The sequence below is a fragment of the Ambystoma mexicanum genome, chromosome 4q (genome assembly GCF_040938575.1).
Source record: "Ambystoma mexicanum isolate Mex_15411 chromosome 4q, UKY_AmexF1_1, whole genome shotgun sequence".
NCBI lineage: Eukaryota > Metazoa > Chordata > Amphibia > Caudata > Ambystomatidae > Ambystoma > Ambystoma mexicanum.
This window is the reverse complement of record NC_090928.1, coordinates 1,005,740,825-1,005,767,004: the sequence shown is the minus strand read 5'-3', so window position 1 is coordinate 1,005,767,004 and position 26,180 is coordinate 1,005,740,825. Positions and strand designations below refer to the sequence as shown.

The 26,180-nt window shown below is 43.9% G+C and overlaps 1 protein-coding gene across 1 annotated transcript in view; it reads left to right on the top strand.

Annotated features, from left to right (window-relative positions):
* Positions 1 to 26,180, top strand: part of USH2A (usherin) — a 4,817,015-nt gene that overhangs the window by 4,601,363 nt on the left and 189,472 nt on the right. Inside the window, exons 66-67 of the mRNA XM_069608572.1 lie at positions 16,654 to 16,892; positions 24,230 to 24,447. Coding sequence (XP_069464673.1) covers positions 16,654 to 16,892; positions 24,230 to 24,447 — 457 coding nt within the window. The remainder of the gene's footprint in view (positions 1 to 16,653; positions 16,893 to 24,229; positions 24,448 to 26,180) is intronic.

Here is a 26,180-nt window from a genome sequence, read left to right as displayed (position 1 = left end):
GAGGGGATGACAGAGATTTGGATTCCAAAGAAACCCCATGAAGAGAAGATGAAGGAGATTGAAGAGGAGAATGTGGACGAGAGGAGAATGTAGAGAAGCAGTTTGACGTACTTCCCTAACTCCTGTCCTCTCACCGCCATAATACTAGAGCAGAAGGAGAAGAGCCCTATATGGGACTCCATGTGTTATGCCTATACCGCATTGAGTGTATGAGAGATGATATGCTCTCAGACAACCGTATCAAATGTACCCTCGCACTGAGAGAGTGGAAAGATATCGAGTAGAAGGATGTCAGCACTCACCATTGTACATCATGGAGCGCTGAATGCAATCTGACGAGGGCAGAGTGATGTCATGAAGAAGATGTGCGAAGACATACTGAAACAATATGAAAATACATAAGTGTGACGATTGAACTGAAGTGAAAAGAGAAACATGTACAAAATGAGAAAGTGATTATATACAAAGAAGACAAAGTAGGTTGGCGATCAATAAGTGTAAATACACAGTAGCACAAGGTAGATGAGACATATAGAAGCTTGCTATAGAGGAAAATATAACGTGGCAAAGACGGCCATGATAGGAAAATGGATATTGACTTGTGTAAAGATTCAATTCAGTACCTCAGAGACAAACCAGGGGTGCAGGAGAGCCGGAAAACAGCTTTGTGTGCAAAATGAAGAGGAGTCTATGTTGGCCCACGATCAAGGATGCTATTTGTAAGGAATATCTGCAAAGCGCAAAGGGAAGCAGGCAGATATGTCATGGAAGTGAGACATATTTCTCTTAAATTAAAGAAGAAAACATTCACAAGAGCCAAGTATTGGACAATTAAGTGTATAAAGTCTATACAAGGTGGTGTGAGCAAGTCTCTAGAGACCAAGAGGAGAAAGGACACCTAGCATAATTGAATTGGACAAATGTATGGTCTCTTCACACGTGATCCAGAAGGCAAAAACAAGGGCTATTCATTAAGCTTTAGTTGAAGATAGTGATGTGGTCACACTCCCTTGAATGTCCCAGAACAGAGAGCAGGATACAAGGTCAACTACAGATGGGAAACTCTGGCTCATGGCTGAACTGATGAGAGATGGTGGACAAATTGGGAAAGTGGGGAGTAATCTGATGTGACTCAAGCACCTGGGTTTCATTTAATTTATGTGCTGCTAGCCCAGCCAAAAGTCCAGATTGAGTGGGGATGCCAACCAATCAGTGGAGCTAAGGGGAAACCTGCTATACAATGTTGCATAGACCAATCTGCTGTCATTTTGTCCGCTATAATCAGTATTATACGTATTTAGAGGTAGTTCGAAGCATGTCTTACATATAAGAGACAACCAATGGTTTACAAACCCATGTGCATTCTATAAGTAGATATGTTCCCCTAACCAATCCCTCCCATCAATAGGTTTTACAGTTTGCCATGTAGGATGATGTCATAGATCACGTGTATTGGGGTATAAGACCTTTGTGTAATCAAGTTTGTGAGCGAGTGTGCATGCATTAGTCTGATGTCTGCCCATTTACCCTCCTTTATTTAATTGAGAATAAACTAGTACTTTGCCATATTCCTTAAGTCTGTCTGGTTATTTGGTCTGAGATCTTTATTAGTAATCCCATCTAGCGCAAGAGATGCTTCAAGATGCTAGAGCAAAAAAGCTGATATATTCAGTCCCGTAATTTCACCTGGACCTTTGTAGAAATATATTCCCTGATTCATGGATTATTTGCGCCGAAAAAAACGGGATTTGTGTGCCATTCTGCCCGCAAATCCCCATTTGTTAAACAGGGATTTGCGGGCAGAATGGCGCACGAATCCCGTTTTTTTTGGCGCAAATAATCCATGAATCAGGGCCACAGGCTTTATAGGCTGTCCTAAACAGGATGCTGCAGCAGTCTGTAACGTCTGTAGACATCTATTCTGAAGTGAACAAAATGTAATCATTTCTGTGAGATCACACGCCCTACTTTATCACTCTGGTGAATTATTGCTTCTTTTTTCACTTTTTCATTCACTATTTCACTCAATCCACCGATGAGTCCTAAAGGAAGAGCTCATCAGGGATATGTTATTTTATGTTATGTTAATGGTATACATATAGTGCTTTGAAAAGTGTATTTGATCAGAGAGCACACTAAGGACCAGGGTACACCATGTACCTTGTTCTTCCCAATGCAAGTAACCTGACAAAGCTGTCTGTGTGAGTTCAACTGGTTAGAGGCAATTTCTAGAACGTACAGTTTGATAACACCAGGGGGGGCTAGACAAGATCTGGTTAATTTACCCAGATTCCAACTCACCGCAGCCATTTTACCACGTTTTTGTAGCCTTTTTTTATGAACGGCAAGCCCCCCCATACTGCCAATGCCCAAGATCCCTTCTTCAACTCCAAATTACCCAAAAATATAAAATAAAAATATACCCTAACCCGCACCCTACCTAAAAAATGCCACCAAAGAAAATATAGTAAAATGGCTGTTTAAAAAAATGCAGTGAAATGGCTGCAGTGAGTTGGGTGGGTACTTAATTAATAACCCCATGTAACATTCAGTTCAGAGTACTGCAGGCAGATGGTGCTGCTGTGTGGTGTATTGTTGATAGAACTGTGGCCTTAAAGGGCATAGCTCAATAGTCCTTGAAGCTCTAGGGCCACAGGAGTGATTTTGGTCAAATACGACCAGTTTGTAAACAGTGTCTGGAATCTGACCTGAACTGACATATGGGAGCTCATTTTCCATTGTATTGTAGCGTGAATGAAAGGCGTAAAATTCTTGAATAAGGCTTTCACGCCTTTCATTCATGCAACACCACATTTTCAATCATTTATATGGCGGACAGGAGGGGCAGAAAATACAACTTGCATTTCTGACACCTTCCTTCCACTCCACCATACAAATGCTCCAGTATTTTCACTGGCATGGATTTTCATGCTGGTGTAAATGCTGGAGATCCCTATGGGATCTGCTGGCTTTATGCACCACCATAAAGCAAGCAGACATAGGGATCCATTGTACACGCTGCCTGCCATGCTTGCATGTACATTTACAACTAAATGCTGCCCGACATGCTTGCATGTCGGGCAACGTTTAATTGTAATTGTGAACACTGCTTAACATGAGAGCATGTCATGCAGTGTTTACTCAATTGCATGGTGGAGTGTATAGGTGCAGGGAAAAAGGTGGTGTACACCCTTGTATGCCATCTTTTGCACTGCACATCTGCACTCTGCCATGCAAATGACGAAAATTTGGCGACAAGGATCTGGTTGCAGCTGAGTGCAAATGTACCAGTTCCCAGCTGCAAAAATATGTTTTGTAGCTTCATGGAGTTTTGCTCGGGGAGAATCCCTGAGTCCCAATTCCCCATAATTGGGTTGTCTCCTTCCATTGAGTGAAAAGGAGTTAAAATGACACCAGCCTCTCTCCCATGCTAGGATACTAGAAGCTTTGATCCCCAACTGCATCCGCTGGCAGGCGGAAACACCGGCACTGCAGAAGGCCTGCAAAAGGCCCTGTTTGCCCCTGTTTAACCAGGGACGCAAAGGGGCAATGGCCTCATTCTGATTTCTAACCAACTCTCAAGTCTACAAAAATGTGCCACCACCCCATCAGTTTGTACCCGGTCACATGAGTAATATAGTGACGCGCAGATAGCGCTATATCTCTCTCGAGGCTCTCATTTCATATCTGATTCCACCACAAACATTGCCGCACTTTGATTGCTTCAGGCATGACTTCCAATTGCTGGATACAAGTAGTTAACCAAGACTTATATATTCAATGCCTAATGTATGACTAGCCCACTGCCCACTTACCAGACTAGCCTGTATTATCTAATGTGTGACTAGTTTACTGCCCAGTTGCCAGATTGGCCTGTATTATCTAATGTGGGACTAGCCTACTGCCCAATTACCAGACTAGCCTCTATTATCTAATGTGAGACTAGCCTACTGCCCAGTTGCCAGACTAGCCTGTATTATCTAATGTGTGACTAGCCTACTGCCCAGTGGCCAGACTAGCCTGTTTCAATTAACGTGGGACCAGCCTATTGTCCTACTGCTAGGCCAACCTGCATCAACCGCTATTTGAATTTACTGGCATAACGGTTAGACAATCAATCCAATTGATTGATTTGTACTTGACTAGTCTATCTACCCTGATCCAATGCAGATCCAATGCAGAATTGGATCAACCCCCCCCCCCCGCATCCACTACAGCCACGCTCAACCATGCTAGGCTGGTTACTTCTCACCATGTTCCCATACTGCCTCACCCCCAACCATATAACCTGCACAGGCAGCAATTTTATCGCCCACAAAAATGGTCTTTCCAAGCCAACCTGCCCAAGACACACCATGACATACCATGCCCCACGCCCTACCTACCACTACTCTCACCATTCCCACCAGCCACCAACAACTCAGTCAAATCTCAATTTAATGCCAATACTCATGTCACCATTCAGGATTCTAATTACCAAACTACCAGACTGTCACATAGGCTTACTCTAAAGCCCAAGAGTATTCCTGAACTCCATTCATTACCTGTCCTTGGCGGGTTAAGATGCTGCCACCTGAGGTCACGAAACCAGCATCGGATCAACCGCCCCAAATCCAATGACACACCAGGTAATCAGTTTTTTCCCAGTTATCACCACTACACCTCTATAACCAGCACCAAACTAAGCCCACACTCTGAACCACTGACCATTACAACAGTAGAAACTCTCACTCTGAAACCCTCTACCATTCTTCACGGCGCCCTCATAAAAGCCTGCTCGCTAGGTGTGCATGCCACTGAAATTCACAACTTAATTACCAAGGCTGAGCTCGACATACTAGTCATCACTGAATCTTGGCATCACCAAGCATCCGGCCCTCTCCTCTCCATCGCCATTCCCACAGATTACACCATCCTCAGAATGGATAGGACCCACTCACTGGGAGGCGGCGTTGCCATCATCGCAAAGACCAAACTCCAACTAAGATCATGCACTATTGAAAGTATGGCAGGATACGAAATATTGCTTGCCAAACTTCCTATTAATGGAAAAACACCATTAATCTAATAGCGATCTACAGAGCACCCAACCCTAACAGCCATCCTGAAACAGACATCCCACTACTATTAGCACCCATCATTAAACCCAATACCAAGTGCATCATCCTGGGAGACTTGAACCTAAGGTTTAATGACAGCTTTGACTACAAAGCAGAAGCACTACATTCCTCTTTGCAGGACATGAGTTTCACTCAATTAGTGAATGCCCCCACCCACATCAAAGGAAGAACCCTTGATTGGATTCTCTCACTCAATACTGACATCTCCATAGACTCCATTTCACCCCTTGATCGGACAGACCATCACAACTTCCTGTTCACCATCAATGTCACTGAACCCTTGGCAACTAGCTCCAAAACCCTCAATTCCTATGAAACTAGAAACCCTTGCAAACACACCCCTGAAAACTTAGAGCCACACCTATCCAAACCGTTAGATTCACTGACTATCGCCAATAACAATCCCAGTCTAATAGCAGATGCCTACCACAACTGTCTCACAACCACTATCAACACAGTAGCTCCCCTCACCACCAAAACTAAACGCACCGACAAACGATATAGCTTCTGGTTTAGTGAAGACCTGGTCACACTCAGAAGAACCAAACGCGCCCTCAAACACATTATTAGGACAAACCCACAACACAGATCAAAACAGCCTACCTGGAGGCAAATAGCACGTACAAAAAAGCCATAATCACACATAAAGCAAATGCCTACAATAAACAGATTAACAATGCCACATCAGACTCAAAAGAATTATTCTCAATACTAAAAGAACTGGAAAAACCAATTCCAGCCTCCAGTCCCACCAACACCAGCAAAGAATGGTGTACCACCATACAAGATGCCCTAACTGCCAAAATCAACCTACTGCAAAATAAAATCACAACCAAAAAACAATCTCCAGCTAAAAAACCTGCCACCGACATGCTTCTACCCCCACTCAATGAGAGCAACAACCCCATTTTCCACTTCACTCCTGTATCACAAGACTTAGTGCTCAATACTATATCCAAACGCAAAGCTTCCAATTGCAAAGGTGACTCAGTCCCAGCCAAAATAATCAAATCCTGTGCCCACACACTGACTCCCATCATAACCAAATTTGTCAACGCATCCTTCAATGCCAATCTAGTTCCAGCAGCATCAAGGAAGCTTGGGTTACACCCCTCCTAAAAAAAAACAGCCTCGACCCCACAGTGCCCACCAATTATATACCAAGAACAACAGTGCCGTTCTTACTCAAGATTCTTGATAAAATAGTGTATAATCAAGTTCAATCCCATTTGGAACAGAACCAACTCCTAGGCACCAGACAATCCAGTTTCTGCCCCAAACACAGTACAGAAACAGCGCTCTTGGATCTCAAAATCCAAATGGATACCATCAGGGACTCAGGAAAACTCTGCATCCTCCTCTTATTAGACCTATCTGCTGCATTTGACTTGGTGGACCATAACAAACTCTGCGCTACCCTATCCAAAGACTTTAATTTCTCTTAAAACGCCACCACGTGGATCAAATCCTTTCTTGCAGAGAGGAACTCTAGGGTTTCCATAGGAAAGAAGCTGCCGATCCCATACCAGTCCCTGTTGGCGTCCCTCAAGGCTCCTGCCTATCACCCACACTCTACAATGCATGTACCAAACTTCTGTTCTCAGCACTGGACGATATGGGTGTCATCTACACCAATATTGCAGATGACACCCAGAACCTCATCCCACTCTCAGTGAACTACACCCAAGACACCCTAACCATTAACAACATCGATGCCTTCATCCAAAATTGGATGGCCTTAAACAGCCTTTGCCTCAAAGATGAGGAAACAGAGATTCTCATTGTGTGCTCCCAATCCAAAATAAGCGCCTTGCACCCAGATTACACGGCCTTCAATATTGACGGTACTTCAATACCTGTTCTAAAACATGTCAAAACCTTAGGAGTATATCTTGACTCTAATCTAACTATGTCAAAACACATCAATGCACTATCATCATCCACCTCCTATACTTCCAAACTCATTTCCCTTGGTCACCAATTCCTGACTCCATCTAACTGCATCACACTAGCTCGGACCCTGATCCTATCACGGCTCGATTACTGTAATGTTCTATTACTAGGCACCTCCATCTCAAACCTCAACAAATTACAACTCATACAAAACAAAGCATTGAGAGCAGCTCTCGGAATTAGAAAAAAGGATCACATCTCTAATATCAGAAGAGAACAACATTGGCTACCCGTTAAGTCCAGAATTATTTTTAAAACTCTGTGCATCACTTTCAAATGCCTCCACAAAAAGGCCCCCATCTACCTTAACCATGCTATTACCAAAAGCCACCAGGGTCCTCAGATCGAATACCCAAGCACTTCTAACTATTCCCCGATGCAAAAACTTTCGAGCAGGTGGCAGCAGCTTCAAACACCTAGCTCCCAAACACTGGAACACCCTACCAATAGCTATAAAAAATGAGGAAACTCTCAGGATTAAAAAAACTGCTAAAAACTAGACTATTCAATCTACCTTAAATACAATACTTCAGAACACCCACAATCAATAATGTTCCTGTATATACCATTATATTGTAATTGCATAGCCTACACTGTATTTTATATTCTAAATAACTGCTATCATTATCGTTTTACCTTGTTTATCTCCACTATGTAACCTCGCTATAATGGCGACTATTGTCAGCTTTATCAAGATGTATGTAACCTCGCCGTGATACCTAAGGTTCTAGGCGTGTAACAAATGCAATAAAAATAAATAAATAAAAGAATTACCAGAAATCCCTGCTGGGCCCTGGAACTTCCGGCTATCCTTCCTGATGTTGAAGCTGTCCCTGTGCAACCTAGCTTTAAGGTTTAAGTTTAAGTTTAAGTTTAAGGCCAGATGTAGTGTTCCATCTCACTGATTCAAAAAGACATGCCTTTTCACAAACATCATCTGCTGTGCCCTAGAAACCTTGCAGGACTAATCATATTGCTGATGTGTACTGTGAAGAGGAGAGAACACCAAAATGCCCAGCAGCTACCATATCAACAGTCTGGCAGATGCATGAGCCGAACAACTGCATCACTCTTCTATTTTACTTTACCTGAAAGAACCATCTCCTTACACCATTGAACCTCTGGGAGCTACCTGATGCACTTTGCATTGGGGCTGCTCTTTGGCTAAACCAGAACACTCTGCCCAGTGCCCCAGCTTCCTGAGCTACATCCTTTCCCTCCCACCACTAACCAGAGCTATGCGTTTATAAGCTCTATCCAGGAATAGCCGAAGTGAGGAAGCAATAATATTGTTGGCAAGGGAAAAATGGCCATACCCTGTTTTATTGGCTTGAGGGTTAACTCGGGGAAGCTGATCCTCACAGGGGAACTCCTAGGAATCTGACTGCGAGCGTTATAACAATCAATAACTACATGGTAGCTGCAACACCCGACCACACCTATACCTTCCAATAAAAAAGCCACTCAGCAGAATGTCCAGCTCTCACTTGAACAATAAACCAATGCACGGGTACTAGCCCACATTCATTAATGAGCTCTACATTGCAATCAATCTGAGAGATTTCCCAGATCCCTCTATCGCAGCAGTGACACCAATAGCCTGACTTCCTCTTGCAGTTGACCCTAACAATGAGGTCCATGGACTAGCATATGCTTCCAGCAACAGACTTGGCACTTTCTTTGACTTTACTTACCTTTAGCTGTACAAAATATACCTACCTTTAAAAAGATATAAAATAAAAAAAACCTATAGACAGTGGTTTATTCAAATTATTTTTTTATTGCCCAGTATTTTTGTATGGCCTCTCTAATTTGGTGGACTTGACGGCTCAAAAAGCGATATCAATAGTTGAGCTAATAGACCCTTTGCCTGCCTGTATTAGTGGCTACACCAGTGCTCATGAGAACGTGCCTGACATCTCAAACCTATCTACAAAGCTAAAAAAGAGAAACTATTTTAGCTGACTGAAGATAAAAAGACAAAATGCCAATAAGACGTTTTCTTTGGGATTAGTGAGGGTGTCTGAAAGTGAAGTGAAGATAAATATCAAGGCAGCTCCCGTTTGTTGGTGTTAGAGGAAAGGACCATGAATCTTACTCCCTCCACCTGTATACCTCAGGTAAAACATATACCATCCCACCCAAACAACACAACCCCAGCATTTCACTGGTGGTAACATAGACACCACTCTGGTTGAGACTCTAACCCGCGATATAGGCCGATAGAAGAGAAAAAGTTACGACGGTAATCCAGACGTGGAACCCTTGCTCACTGTTCTTAGAGAGGCACAGCTCCACCTCACTGACGAGGCCCAACAATGCCAAAACACGTGTCTTGCGTTGCTGTTGGTACTCTTGTTCAGAAGGGAATTGCCAGGCATTTCAGTGCTGGACTGCCCTTGGGCAGGACAAAGACTGATATGTAGTGGAAATTTCTCTTCTGTGAAAGGATGGTGAGCTACAGACTCTTGTTGAGACTCTAACCCGGGATATAGGCAGGTAGAAGAGAAACTCCCAGAACCCCCCTTGTTTGAACATCAGCAAACTAACTCACACAGCATCCCTTGCACGTACCAGGATGGCACGTACCAGGATGGAAGTGCTTGGATTCCAATCGGGCATCACACACCGGACCAGGACCCTTGGTCTCAGCCTAGGATGTAGCACTCAATGAGAATACCTTTTCTTTATTTTCTACGAATTCGAATTGACACGATAACCAACCCGTCTCACAACCCCTTTTACAAATACCCTGGGTCACAATGGACCATGAACCAGGCCGGTGGGTGGTAATACAATATTTATTTCTTTTAAATTCAAAGAAAATCACACCATTTTTATATTGGGCAGCAATCACTAATGGGGTGATAATTACAATGAAAACCCTTTGCAATGGCATAAAATGACACTCGGAATTTGACAAATAATTATATATGTGATTAAATAATGATGTACATATGTTTTATCACAGTATCAGGCATGTTATATCACTAGCAACTATACGGTAAGGTATCACAAACGGCATACAGTTCAAAAGCAACTTGAAATGGAGAACATAGTGCAGTCAAAATCACACGTGGAAAAGTTGCAATTTACACTTCTGCAGTTTTAAATGTCAAAACGTTTTTGTTTTTTAAACGGGTGAAATATACAGAATCGGAATGCAGTTTTTAGGCTGGGTGATGGATGCACATCACAGCGACAATATAGAAGTGAAAGAGTAACTATAGATGAATACTTGGATGAGATTTTCAAGGTGAAAGAAATTCTGTTTTGGTAAAATAAAGCAGTTAAAAAGAGGAAATCGGTTTGGAAAGAAAAAGGACAAGTTTTACTTAAACTAGATTATCAAGAAGATAGCGCTGCCCATGAAACAGGTTAAGAGGCCGCATTAACACCCTTCACGCCGCGTGTCTATTTATGTGGAAATTCATTAAATTATTCAAAATATTGCTAAGTAGTTACAAGGTGGGGTGAATGAAAGGATGGCGCTAACACTAGGAAATCAAGGACAGGATGCACAGAAAATTCTAACAGTTTTACACAGGTTACCAGGGTATGAATAATATTACTTAGAAAATATGACAAAAACAAAGGTTCAAGATGGCATAGGCTATTTGTGACTATGGGATGAGGAAATACAATCCGCACTTGAGTTTGGGATTTGGGACAGCCAACCGGGTTCTGGAAACAAAGGGCTCTGGTCACAGCGTGGTGGGCACCCCTTACCGCAAACAGCTGGGCAAGTCTGGTCACTGGATCACAAGGGTAAAGCAGGCATGCAGGTAGTGGGCAAAAAGCCGGTCTGGTCACAGGATACTCCCAAAAGGGTACCAGAGCCTTTCCCCCTTGTTATTATTGGGATTTTGTGGGGTTTTCTGTATAGTTGTCCCTGCTTGGCTAGGGTCAGTTATGCTTTGGCCTAGCAGTAGAGTCTGGAATCTTGCAAAGGTGGATCTGGAATGTCTGGATATGCAGGCGCTGGAAATTCAGGTGAGAGTGTCCTGTCCCTGTGAGCTCCCACCCTTTATATAAAAGAGGATTACATCACCGGGTTTATTAATGGGCAGAACTGAGCAAGACCTACCCCCAAGAATGGGATAGGTCAGCCAATGTTGGTTGCTTCCTCTAGGAGGGGACTCAGTTTATGGGGTTGTGTTTTTATGAGATGCAAAGCCTTCCCACAGTCCTTTTTGCCAAAAATCAATCTTAACATAAATTACACATGTATACAGTTGTGGTACTATACAAAATCACAGAAGCAGATTACATATGTCAAGCAGAGAATGGCAGTCCAATTCTCACTTTTGTAGGACTTTGTTTCGTCCAGCTAATAATTTTTCATCCTTTTCAGTGAGAAATGTCATACCTAAAATTCTATAACTTTATCCACGTGTACATATTATCATAAGGCATGTTAATCTAGAATTTCAAAGTGGCACCATATACAATTTCCTCAGAATATCTAATTCTCTGCCATTTCTGTCCCTTATATGCCACTGAAGGCTACCTTGTCTTGAATTACAGCCATCAAAATTGCATCTCGATTGTGAAACTTTTGCATTTCTGCGTTGTCCAACTGCAGAGATAAAAGTCTCAAAGTTTTATTAATAAACTAGTCTTTAGAGCCAAAATGGGCAGCCTTCATCCTATACTGAGACCATTTTTTTCTTCAGGCTACCACCAAATGTCAGTTCAGCCCAGGGCTGCCCTGTAGTTTCCCCAGCTTAAGTTGAAGCCCAGACAGAAGTCTGCCGAGCGTGTGATATTTCTTTCTCTTGGTCCATTCAAAGTTTTCAAGGGTGACAATTAACAAATATGTATCCCAGATCTCCCTTGTGGGTTCTCTTGGGGGTATGGCACTGCTGTTATCAGCACCCAAATGTCCTTGGGCCATGGCAGAAACCTGTTTGGGCTGATTTCCCAATACAGCCAATACAGCCAAAAACATTTATTTCTTTATTTTATTTTATTTATTCCCAGCAAAACCCCCTTTACATTGCTAGGCTAAGACAGGTCCTTCTTTCAACATTACACTTTTAAAACAGGCATGTTTCCTTATTTTCAAAAGCGCATTTTAACACATGGTGAAGTCTGCTGGGCTGACCATTTCAAAAGGTTTTCTCTTCCTTCTGACTTCCCAACATTGTTTTGCAACCCTAGTCAGTTTCATTTATACAGCAATCTGTTTATGACACAGGTCCACTGAAATTGACATATGCCCTTATAGCTAGCTAGGGTTTCTTTTGATGCAGTTATTTTTGACATTTTGCAGCCCAAAAGTCAAGCGTTTCCCTGTGCGGTTGAAAGTAAAGCTTCTGTTGATTTCCCAGACTTGGTCTGACACGGCCTGACATTCAGGAATAAGACTCTCTTCTGCTGGAGCACAATCTGAATATGGATGGGCATGGCAGGGCCTCACTGATAAAAGCAGAGTAATGTAGAACAGGTGAAAAGAGCATCAAAGCAGCATCATTTAAATGTAAAATATTTCCCTTTTTCAATGGGAAACTTTGGGCTAGCAGCAAAGCAGCACTGTTTTTCACTCTGCTTCTATAGTACACACCAGAACACACCTCGGCAGCCTTTCTTGTTGTGCTCCCAGTTCCAACTTGCCCAGTGGTGTTTGGCAAAACAGTGCAGCCATCCTTTTGTAACTGCAAAACACCATTTTGATGCGAGGCAGTGCTGCTTAAAGGAGCTAGCGCAGCCATTTTGCTGTTATCTGCTGAAGTGCAGCTTGGTTATGGATTGGAATTCTGCTGAGTGGGTAGATGTATCCCACATTTGTCAAAGCATGTTAAACCCCTGGCTACTCTGAGATCATTGTTTTTGTTCTCCCCTGTTTCCCTCTCTTGTCGCGCTTTGCATCACTTGTGTACGAGCAAGATAGAAATAAAATATAATTCAATTCAATTCCATTCTGATCAATCTGTTTTCCTCCAGTGTTCCATTGTGTGCTGACAAGGTGCAGATTGCTTTTGACCTGGATGCTTTTCATCTGGGCAGAAGCATCACCCAATAAGATCGAATCTCAAGCTGTCTGATGAAAGTTCTGAAATGGCTTGCATGAAAGGACCACTGCCTCAACTCCTGTTCATTCTCTTGTCCATGTTTAGCATTCCTAAACCCACCACCCTCCCTTTCTACTGGCCTGCACAGCAGGTCCCCCTTCAGTATTGGCAGAAAAGCTCACAAGCCTCCAACGATCTGTCCCTAACACCATATATAGCTGTGATTGGCCGCAAATCTCACTTTAAGCATCCCCTCCATAAGATCATGTGTTACCTTGAAATTGCTCACAAGATGGAATTGCTTAACGCTCCCATCATCGCCAACCTTGATTTATTGCAGTAACTCTATTTACTTGGGTATGGCACATTTCCAAATCACCAAGTAAAGCTCATTCAGAATTCTGCAGCCGGGCAGATTTTCAATCTTTGCCCTTGGAACCACCTTTGTTCTTGAAACCATAGCTCCCCGGCCCTCCAGACTCTCTATTGGCTGTCATTCAAATTCGGAGTTCATTACAAAGGCCTCTGTTTGACACAGTAAAGCCCTCACAAAAAGGAGCCATTAAAACCTCAGAACCTTTCTTTCACCATATCCCCAAGCCAAGAATTTGAAAACTCCCAAATTCAAAAACTTGAGACAACGAGGTGTATCTTTCATGGCCAAGCCCCGAAGCTCTCGAATGACCCCCAGAAGCTCTCAGACTCAGAATGGAAACAAACTTGAATACATTCCAATGGCTTCTGTAAATGACCCTTTCAGACTGACTTTCTCTGATGATTAGTACCCTGATGCAGGGTCCCCAGAAACCGAGGCCTCTTGCCTTGACCTATCCGCTCCCATGATCACTTGATCCTCTGGTTCCACTTTGTGGTTTTTAAGAGTTTTTTCCCCTTCAGTGTATTAGTTTGCCACTATGATTTAGTTATGCCGCTCAACTAGGGATGTGCTATATACATTATCTACATTCGCTGTTTGCGTGCACTCTGTGTTTTGCAATTTCTCCCCTGCACATTGTAGTTTGCACATTGCAAAAACTAAACAAAATAAACTAAAAGACGCCTTGCTGACTGGCTGGAACCCACCTCTCCCCACAATTCCCTGACCCCCAATGGCTAAAGCAATCAACACAGAAACAGCACTGCTGTTTCCACCCCCACATATACAGACCACCAATAAGCAGACAATTTGCAACTCAACATCAAAATATCATTTATCAAGGACACCCACCGACACGATGCCTGCCTTAACCTCAATTAAACCCCATCAATTCGGAATTCTTCCTTCTCCCCAACATCAAACAACCCCACATCCGGACCTGTCTGTTGTCGGCATTTATTGTTAAACTCTGTGTATGAGTTCAATGGTCTAGTTTGTTGTGGAAATCTAGGGTCCTATTGGGCTGGTAGGTTGTTGCACAATAACCAGGGCAATTTGGCAACCGGGTACGGTGTATCCATTCTTTAAACTTAGAAATATTTTGAAGGACTGTGCAATGTTTAATGTGAAATACACGCCTTGTATGCTATTGTCACGCAATCAACCATCATTTGTGTTTAGCCATCCTACTCCCCTAAAATGATAAGAGGGAGAAGGCTTCCATTTTGGACTGAAGCATAATTCTCTGTGTTCAGATTTGTTTTCTTTGATGTCTTTGGGATAAAGGTGAATGTCAGTGCTCACAAGCATCTGTTATTCCTTAGGTTATCACCAATGTTGATGTCTGTTCACACCTTATCTATTCATTCATATGCATGAAAATAAATAGTCATGGTGTTAAATGTAAACCAAAATACAAAAGGTGATTGCTGGAAGTTTTAGAATTAATCTTGACCTCTGGCATTGCTCTGGACACCCCTCCAGGCCATCATTCTTCGCCTGCTAAGCCATTACAAAAGGGGAAACACCATATGAAAATCAGGTTTGGCCCCTCCCGAAAAGGGGCAGTTCAACTGGAACTGCTAGGTCACATCCCTTCTGCACGAGACCTCAAGCATCTCCACCATACCATTTCACGAAATCATATACCTACTTGCGTGTGTCCAAATTGCGTATGTAATCAGAAAACAATCCTACATTCTCTGCACGGGATGATTCACCAAACTGAGTCTGCCTGCAGACAATGGCAATGTGTACTAAGATCCCCCACTGAACCCCTGCAGAATTTGTGGTCAGGAAGCCTGCTGCAGAAGTGACTGCTGCAAACCTGAGTAGATCCCTGATTCGCGGTGAGATGCTTCAATACCTGCTTCTGTTGGACCTGCACCTAACTGTTCTGCCTTAGTAAGGAGTGTTTTGTAACAGAGGTTTGCAATAGCATCTGCAATGACAGGCCCTTTAAAGGCCCATAACTGCTAATGGTTAGTGGCTTATCCCAGCCCCGCAACCACATGGGTGCAGGTGTACCATATTTCTGCGAGATTTCACCAATTTCGGTTGGGTGATATTGTATGTAAATATGTGCTCTGTAACGTTCTTTGGATTAAGGTGCTATATAAATAACACATCATTATCATTATTATTATTCCCCGCTCCCATATATGCATAGAGGTGTGACTGACTGCCTGTCCCTTGTGCCTGCAATCAGTCTCTACTTTTGCATGCAAGTCCTCTGTGCCTCCAGCACCTTTGGGAAAACGCTGATCAGATTACGCCTGACTGCTAGGCCAGAGGAAAGTTGATTTTCATGCGTACTTTGAGAACTCACCTTGACACCTAAGGTTGGTTACCCAAAAGAATGTGTCTTTGCCGCCAGGGCAATTCAATGGTTGCAGAGTAATGCCATGAGATGAACAGGGCCCTATTCATGGAATATTTGCCCGGTTCCAAGTGAATTTGCACTGCTGAAAAGTGACTTTGCACTGCCGACACAAACCCTGATTCATGGAACCGTGCAAAGTGTTGGTTTGCAGTGCAAAGTCTGGGCAAAGTCCGCTCATAGTCATTTTTGCACTACAAAATGGCTTCGCCCGAACTTTGCAGGCCAAAAGTACACTTTGCACAGTTCCATGAATCAGGGTTTGTTTCAGCAGTGCAAAGTCACGTTGAACCCGGCAAATATTCCATGAATCGGGCCCACAATGCTGATTCCTTCCAAACTATCCAACGTTGCCTCTTCTCCTCAAAGCTGATTTTGCGGCATGCTGTGCTGGTGCGTAGGCCTTCTTCTTTGGTCAAGCGTTTGCTGTGAACTCTTCCTAATAACTCATCTGGAGACAGTCATCTCCACTGACCAATTTGAGCAAAATTCGACTTCTTCTGCTTCCTGTCCCAAATGTGCCCTGAAGCAGCCACCTGCCAGCAAGTGCACTTTACATTAGCAAATAAATCATTGAAAGAAATGATCATGATCAATGGAAAAATGAATTGATGACGTGTTAGCATCACACTGTACAGTTTCATATTATATAGCCCTTCGTTGAATATTTTACAGGGATTGTCCCACCACCTTCCTTTTTTTTCACTGCTACGTTTGCTTTGTACTGAAACTGCAGTGTCTCGCTAGGGGTGTCGCGGAATCTTATCCGCCAGACCTTTGTTTGATCTAATGTCCTCTCTTTGTTGTCAGTTGTCCGAAGGGACTTCCAGTCTCCACACGATACATGGGCTGAAGCCTTTCACCACTTACTCTGTTGGGGTTGAAGCTTGCACCTGCTCTAATTGCTGCACCCGGGGCCCGGCGGTCCAGTTCACTACGCCAGCCGCTCCGCCGACCGAACAGGCCCCGCCGCTTGTGAAGGCTCTATCATCCCGGACAGCAGCCCTCCAATGGAGTAAGCCACTGCAACCTAATGGCATTATTCAGAAGTGAGTTTATCTACCTCTTTTTTGTGTGCAAGGCTGACATTTGAATTCGCTGTTAATTAATGGGCAAAATGTCATATTTCACTCAAACAATCTGTGCATTAATCTTCGAAGTTGTCGTGTCCATTTTTAATCAGCGCGCGCTGTTCGCTCCCACTGCTTGATTTTCCTGGGGTTGCACGAGGAGACGGCTTCCGCTTGAATCGGGCAAATTGCCAGTTGATTGAATGGAGGATGGCATGGAGAGCTGGGCAGGACTTGTGATTGTAATTGATGGCATAGGCTCGGTCGGTAAGAATAGGCTTGATTCTAATACGCAGTCGCTTTATTAATGTCAGATGTGTTGCTGAATCCCTTAGCTTCCCTGTTTCCCAAACACGCACAGACATATACAAACAATCTGACGATCATCATTTGCTATATAGTTTCATTTATTTGTGTTAGGATTCCCCAGAATCCCAAATACGAGCAGAGCGCTATGGAGAGCAATTGGTGATTACGGGTGAATCGTGTTTGTGTTACCTTGAAAGAAGGGCTGTACAAATACATATGCGTGCAAGGAGGTCCCTATGAGATGTTGGACTCAACATGGCAACAATGCCTTTTTGGTCACCCATGCACTGTATACATTGTCCATGATGTCACTTGTTCATTTTTAGAAATATCCCTTTACTTTTTGGGCAACTTGAGAGGGTGCACTAGCGAACCAGTTTGTTCAAAACCACAGCCTTTTCAATGAAAGCCCTAATGCTAAGCGAACCGTCTGCTCTCCGCCCATCCAGCTTGCTACCAGCCCCAGCATTTATTTATTTATTTATTTATTTATTTATTTATTTATTTGTGGTGTACTTGTTAAGCGCTTATACAGCAAATCAATTCTGTTTCATAGCGCCGAGCACCCTCTGCCCCATCATCTCGCTCTCCCACTTGCCCACCACACAGCCCCAGACTTACCTAGACCTTCACCATGAAGTTCACTGTGAATGCCCGCTGCAGAGCGCCTCCTCCCTGGCCTACCTGGAGATAGAAGAGGGACTCCACACAGATCTCAGACCTCCATTTCTATGGTAGGCACACCATCTATAGTGCACTCTTCAAGCAGTGCTCGGTGGTGACGGGCCATGGCCCTTGTTATAAGCTATTGCTGTACTCAGGCCTATTAACTTTGTCAGTTGCTGACATGTATTGCCCTCAGAACAGTGTATTATTGCTTAGATAGACAATGGGCCTCATGACGAGGCTGGCGGTAGCCGTGCCTGTAATTACAGGCATGGCTGCCACCGGTATTTTATTTGTTCCAGTACCCCGAAATGGGCAATTACCAGGTCATTGCAGCCATGCCGGACCCGGTATCTGCCCATTCCTGGGCGGCGGAAAAAAATCTTCCCCATTCCCATTGAGCCCTACCTATAGGGCTCAATGGGAATGGGGAAGCTGGATGCACCGGCACCATTAGGAACTACGGTACTGGCACATTTACCGGTACCGTAGTTCCCGGACCGGCAAACTTGTAATGAGGCTCAATGCCATGCAAAGTTATACATTACGTATTTACCATGGATGTTTTTTAGGATATTTTTGCAGACTGTACATTTTTAAATCCATACCACAAACGTCTGAGTTAACTCAATGGCATCGGTACATCGCCTTCAGTAAAATGCTATTGCCACACTTGCACATAGTGGTACAAAGAAAACTGACTTAAGACTGGGGCTTCAACTGTTTCCATTACAAAAATGCTTAGTGGCCACGACCAAGGCACTTCCCCAATATGAAGTTTGCGAAAAGTCACTCTTACAAATGTATTGCGTTTGTTTGTATATGTAGGACCTGAAATCAGACATGACTGAAGTGGTGCCTGACATGCACAGTGTAGTGCCTGGCATGACCGAAGTGGTGTCTGACATGACCGAAGTAGTGCCTGACATGACCGAAGTGGTACCTGGCATGACCGAAGTGGTGTCTGACATGACCAAAGTGGTGCCTGACATGCCTGGTGTAGTGCCGGGCATGCCCGCATCCCATCTTTTAGAGATATCACATCAGCTAATTACAACAGATCTTAATCCAACCAACCAACAGAAAATATAGTGAAGACGCAACTACACTATGCGATAGGCAATGTTCAGAGCCTAGATCTGGCTTCAGAAATGAGCACTCTGGGTCTGCCCCAGAACTGGAAGCCTGCAAGCAAAGATTGAAAAAGGGGCAGGTAGTGTTTTGCATTTCTTACCAAGCTAAAAAAAAAGCGTCTTAAGCCAAGGTCTGCTGCATTGGTACTATTGCTTTGCTACGAATATCTGGGAGACGGGGAAGTCTCACATTGAGTGAAACTGTGTATTTAGTAGTTCATCTGAGCAGTTATATAAAGCAGTGCACAAGCTAGCAGGACAGGAGCGCAAAGGAGAAAGATCATTTGGATCAGGCCAGTGATCTGGTTCGTTTCTGGTTTCAGATGCTGGTGGATTAAAAGGAAAGAGGCAAGACCTCTAGCCCTAGGCAGGATTTGGAGACTCCAAACGCAGGAGAAGCAAGGGTTAATGCATGTGGCATAATCTACACGTCTGCGCATGGAAAAGGGAGTTTAATCGCAGAAAGGCGGCTGTGCCCTGCAGGTGGACTTCACTGGATGCTCTTGGCAGCCAGCCGCGAGACGGTGCGGGAAGCTGGAAGAGAGTGTTGCAGCATTGGTCTCGATGCAGTCCTGCGTATGCTTCTCTGGTGTAAATAGTTGTGTTTGTTAATTCACCAGTCTCCAATGCAGCTGATGCAGTCAATGCACTTGCTGCAGAATTCCATGTTTAACCTGTCAGTCATCACAGGCGTGTTTTGTCTGGGTTTTATGAAGCTCAAAACTAGCTGTGAAGCAACAGGGTAATGTACAACAAGGGTGTCCAATAATAAGGTACAATAATATCAAAGCAGTTCCAAGGATAAGCGATTATGGATGCATTTCTATGTTATACAAGGATGTTCATGCTGTGCCAAATCCCCATTGTAGTGGATTCAGAGTGCTGGGCTTTTCTGGATGTTGGTGTATTTCATCTGCGCCCAAGTTATTCAGACCTTAGTTTGCAGAGGAAAAGGACAAGGGAGAAGATAAGAGGGCTATGGCTATGGGGTGTTGTGCAAAGAGTTTGACTGCTTGGATGCGTGTGCATCCAGTAAGTAGACCGTAGGTACATGGTCTACTTAATGCGGATTGGATGTCATGATCTAAATGTGTTTAAAAAACCAATGGTGCAAAAGGCAGGCATATATAGATGCGTTATGCCTGACTTAACACCCTTTTCCCAATATGGGGGTTCTGTTGATGTTTTGAAGCTTTGTGGGGGCAAGGAAGAGATAAAACGTGACTGTCATGCTTGCCGACTCCACCTCAAAACACCACATGGTTTAACACCAGTGTACATTTTCAAGCTGCCATTAAACCAATGGATTCCTAGGGAATCCATTTGACTTTTGCACCTGGTAAAAGAGGCCTGATTCAATAGGTATCCATTGTAAATGACTCCTGCAATCCTTAATTGCGGGAGGCATTTACACATTTTTCAAAGCATAGTACGAGGAAAATGCATTTACCTGCAACTGCCAGATTTAGCACCCTTGCTATGCACTGCATTTTAGAAATATGGAAATGTGCATGGAGGGGAGCTTTTACATGATAGTGCAGACAGATCTGCTTCCCTCCGTTCAATTGCCACTTATGGCAAAATGTTACCGAAGGTGTTTGGCTCTGTGATGGGCTCAAGGAGTGACCAGTTAAATCATGTTAAAATACAACAGATGATGGCTGGGAGGTTTAGAATTAATTTTAAACTCGTGTGTTGCTCTGGGCAACCCTCCAGACCAAACCATTAAAGAAAGGGGAAAGACCATATGCAAATCAGGCTTGGTCCCACACCATTAGGACATTCTGGAGTAGCAATTCCCTTCTGCGCAAGACCACAAGTATCCCCCACCATGTTTCTGCCTTGTTGGGCCTCATTAGTGAGGAGTAGCCTGGGTTGTCTCTAGGCCCAGCAGGAGCGGGACCCGTGTCTGGGAATACCCGTCCAACTCGGAGTGATTAAGCAAAACAAAAGAGGTGATGGCTGGAAGGTTTAGAATTAATCTCAACCTCTGGCATTGCTCTGGGTAAAACTCCAGACCATCGTTCTTCACTTGCCAAGCTATTAAAAAAGGGGAAAGACCATGTGCAAATCAGACTTTGTCCCACCCCAAAAAGGGCAGTTCAGCCTGAACTGCTTGGTCACAGTCCTTCTGCACGAGACTGCAAGCAACCACAGACATGTTTAGACCCCATTGGGCATCATCAGTGAGGTGTTGCTTGGGTATTTAGGCCAGTTAAATCATCGTGGCTTTTTGACCCAGGATTTCCATTTTTCCATTAGGAAACTCCAGAATAGCAATCTGGGCCTATCAAGCTCAAATGCCAGATATGGCCTGGTCTAGAATACACTCTGTGAAAGATGAATGCAGTTGAACAGCTATATAAATGTCAAATAAATACAAATACAAATGGGTAGGATCAACTACTAAGGATCTGTTGAGCATTCTAGGTTATGTTGCAAGCCTGGAACTCATGAAAGCAGCGGCATAGTGTGATATTCTGCTGGGATATTGTCTGAGAGTGCAGTTGCTTCACAGTTCATGGTTCCTGTTCAGGGTACTGTGTATGTCACCTGAATTTTACCTCATGCAATTCTGATATATTTGTTACTTGCACAGAACTTTATGCCATTATGATATGATAGGTTATTTATAACGTGCTTAATATCCAGAAGTTTTTAAGCGTGGACCCGGGGATCAAACGTCTGTTGCTCTGTGTCGTCTTGCTTCCACGGCGAGCACGTTGCCCTTGTACTATCCTCCCGAGACCAGACCGAGACCTTATGAGGCCACCTCACACCACTGAGGTTCGGGCATGGACTTTTTCAGGCTGCAAGGCAACCTAAGCACCAGTTTGCCCAAGGACCTGCACTGAGAGGCCACAACAGCCACGAATAACTAGTTTTATAGTAGGATAAGTGTGTGAATCTGAAGGCACCTCCAGAATACGGTGGCATTCAGTATGCAGGTTCCTTGCTGAGGATACATCCCAGAGGCCGCTGCCTGAGAATTCATTGGGCCCTGCCAGCAAACCTTTGAGGATTCATGTGGCATTGAGGAGTCCTTCTTAGGTGGCTGCTGCAATCCTCTGAGAATAATTTGAATATGAAACACCCCTTTTCAAACACTTCCCTGAGCTGTGTTTGTCGAGTTTGGTCAGCATGCGGCAGCAGAGTGAACCCATATTGCTTTGGAAAAACAGTTCAATTTGATGGACAACCTGGTCTTTGTACAGCACTGAACTGACTTCAGGCTGAAAGTCCCAGGACAGTCTTAAGTCCCAATGGTGAGATAATCGGCTTAAAAAACAAATGGATTTGCTCCACAATGGACTCACAGACAAGCTAAATGGTTATCTAGGCAGCTTATACACCTAGAAACCATTCTATTAACAATAGATGGGATTGCTCTAAAACATGTCAAAAACAAATGAATTTGTTCCAAAGCTGACTCCCAGATCTATTCATTGTACCAGCAGCAGGAAACGTGCAGATTTGGGCAGTACATAGAGGCTCATTATGAGTGTGCCAGAATTACCTTTGGGATACCAGCAAAATGTAGTACCGTTTCCACCACTTGGTCTGCCGGAACTACCGGCAGATTCCAAGTGGCAGAACCACCGGTAAATCCCCATTCAATGGAGTCCCATAGGGTTCCATGGGGGATTCTCCGGTATTACCGGCGCTGGTGTTACTGGGCCGGTAATACTGGCAGTTTATTGCTGGTAGGGTCTCAGGTAAATCCTCCACCATAACAGCAAACTTATATCGGCCGGTCCAGAAAAGTGCTGGTACACGTTATTACCGGCTCTTTATTTCCAGACCGGCCAACTTATGATGAGGCCTATAGTCTGGGAAATCCTTCACAAAGCATTTCAAAACCTAGACACGGTTACATTAGAAACTTGGAAACACACATTGACTTGCACCAACACCTGCTTTATCTAGTAAAATGGCCAGCCTCAAGAACTAGTGTTTTATAGTTTATTCATTCTCAAGATTTCCAAATATGTTTTTTTCTTTTAGGAGCATGCAGTCTCCTGTGTATTTAGTGGAGAGAGAAAAAGACAGAGGTGTACATAGCCTCATCCCACACACATCCCACAGATATATACCCACACCCCAAATGCACCAGTTGCCTGCAAGTCTCTAGCTAAACTTTTCATTTCAAGGCTCTACATCCTATTTTTAAGAGAAACAATTGAGAAGTCAATTGGGAATGTTAAGGAGAATGTCTAACTGTTGAACTGCACTAAGGCCAGCCAGTCCAACATGGTGAGGGAAGGAGTAGGAAGGCATTCACCATAAACATGGAAATGAAGCACAATAGATTCTGTTGGTTACTTGTGTAGCCCCTTAAAGCTCTTAGTCTGCCTCAAAGCGCTGCTGGTGACTGAAGGGTAGAGTAATTAACAAGAAGAAAAGGTGATTCGTACATCCAGTTCAGAGGCTTTGTTGGAAGGGCATTTAGAGAAGGGATGCAAAATGAATGTGCCGGTGGGTCCACAGCTGTGCTCCCATTGATGAGCTACTCCTGTAGGTTCCACCCAGTGTAACCGTCTTAACTGTGCGGTTGAGTCTGTGGCTTTGCGTCAGTCATTCCCTACCTTCTGTCGCAGGCGTTGATGTGTCTCGTTAGGGGTCATATTGTAACTTTAGGCCCTCTGCAGCAACCAGGCCTTTTTGATCATGCAGATAGTTTTAAAATTGTTATTATCATATTAAATATAACGAATTCCTTGCATAAAGGCGTTTAGAAATATTGTTGCAACTTGATGCTTTGTGTGCACTGTTAGGTTGTGGTATCAGTGAAAGCAGTTCAATTCATTGTGGCTGTACCATACTTGCCAAAAAAACACATAACAGGAGGTGTAAGGGAAAAAGGAAACTCCCGTAAGTAACCACCCTTATGAAGGTACCATACTTGCCAACATGACCCATTCCAATCTGTAGGTGCTTATCCAGTTCTGTTTTCTCTTTGCATTCTGGGATTTGTAGTTCCGCTTTCCCCATTGTAAAACTCGGACTACAAGTCCCAGAATGCAAAGAAAAACACATGACTTGATGGCCACCTGCAGATTGGAATGGGTCATGTTCGCAAGTATGCTATACATCTAATTTACCTGTGCTATCCATGTACATAACCTCTGCCACTTTTCTTACATGCAAGCCCTTTTCATTGTCTTGGCCAAATGTATGCGTTTAACACACCTGAACAACTTGTTCTAGCTATGAGCTCCAGATGCGCAGAGCGTGTCCCGAGTCCAGGCAGCCGGCCGCCAAAGCCTGTACGCCTGGCTTACCGGAAGTGGTCTACAGTGGCAAGGAAGAGGAGTACCAGGAGACCACCCTTCAACCCTACACCAGCTACAACCTGAGACTGCTCGCTTACAATTCTGCAGGGAGCACAGCCTCGGAATGGATCCACTTCGTGACACAGAAAGAGAGTAAGTTCTGCTGCACAGGGGCGTAATGGGGGCTAACTGCTGTCGGGAGCACCCATATTTTACCTTCTTCCAGGCAATAGGTGCGAGAAAATGAAAACAAGTAGCATTAACGTGTCAGCGGGAAGTAATTGGCGGATAAAAAATGTACTGCATTAAGGTGTCAGGGAACCTGAAAAATGATTATGAAGTTTAAAAAGGTTAGAGTAAATAAAAAAAAGAGACACAAAGGGATGGTTTCCAAGATTTGTAGCTCCTTTCTAAAAATGTGACTGCACCCTATAAAGTGAATTTTAAGGACACATGTGTATATCATCTCTACCCTGCGAGGCCTGTAAAAAGTGTCATCTAATACTTAACAAAACAAGGGCTGTGGATTTAACAGTCTTCTCTGCTGTGGGTCAGTGCCAGAAAAATGAAAAATGGGTATGTCCTCGCAGTGAGAACACAGTTGCTTTCAGCTAATACGGTATTAAGGAACCAGTGGTTGATGATATACTAATGTACTCGACTATTGATTGATTCATCAAAATCGTGATTTACTGCACCCAAATTGCTGTTTATAAGGCTTTTTAACTATCTTTGAAAACAAACTAATGGTTCACGGAAAAGCTTTAGAATGAGCAGAAGCTGAAATGACATAATTCACTTTCTGGTTTGGAGAAAAATATATGAACTTCTTTCAGTCCCCAGGGCTTCCTTGCAATAAATATCGATTTGATATGAAATACTGCCTTCTGCTGAATCGCATTAACAGCATTGTACCTTTTCTAAGTGGGGCATGCGGCGAACCTGTGGCACTTAAGAGCAAGCAGCATTAGCATAGGCTGGTAAACATCTTACATGCTAACACAGCCACTTCAGAGGGGTTCCACCTGCCCCCTCTGTACATCATTCACTTAGCCTGGCTCTGCAGCGATGGAGTCCATTCGCTCTGCAGCTCTTTCCTAAAGGTAAAAAGTAGGGTCGGGACGGCGGGGGTGTGGCGGGCTTAGCTGCTTGAATACTCAGGCCACACGAGGAAGAGACCCGTGTGGTCCTGAAAGTTAGCAGCCAGTAACAATCTGCAAGATTGCACATTATTGCCAGGAATTCTTTGGATTTCTTAAAAGAATGATATTTACCATAATGTTGGGAGTTAAAGTGCAGTGTGATATGCAGTGCATAACTCCGCGATGCTGGTGTGTTCTGTCAATGCCAACGTGAGCATCTATTACATCAATGGCCGGTGGTAAATTACCCGTCGGTACTGCTGGCGTTATTGCAATTAGCCATTTGTACCAGTTGTATTTTATCACCGACCCTGAAGGCAGTAACTACCTGGGGCCAGATGACAGAAACTTTGCACAAGTGCGCCTGTGCCCTGTTTCTAACGACACTGGGATATATAAGAAAACTATTTCACCTTGACAAGTGCAGTTTCAGTATATATAACTGACTGCAATCATGTTCCCTTTCTGTGTCATGCAAGGTAACATACCCTGCACTGGCAACAGTTACCTAGCCCACAATAATGGTTTAGTCAGACCCGCCTGCCCAAGACACCACCCGATCACCTGCCCTACACCAGCCTTCCCCCCGGATACCAAGTCCGCCCATCCCACCCATAGACATGCACACGCTCTGCATGTCGCAGCAAATACTCACCTAGCTGTCCATAAGCAGAACCCCATCAACATGAGAGCATCATGCCATACCATCGACCACAACACCTCCACATTAGCTAACCCAACTAA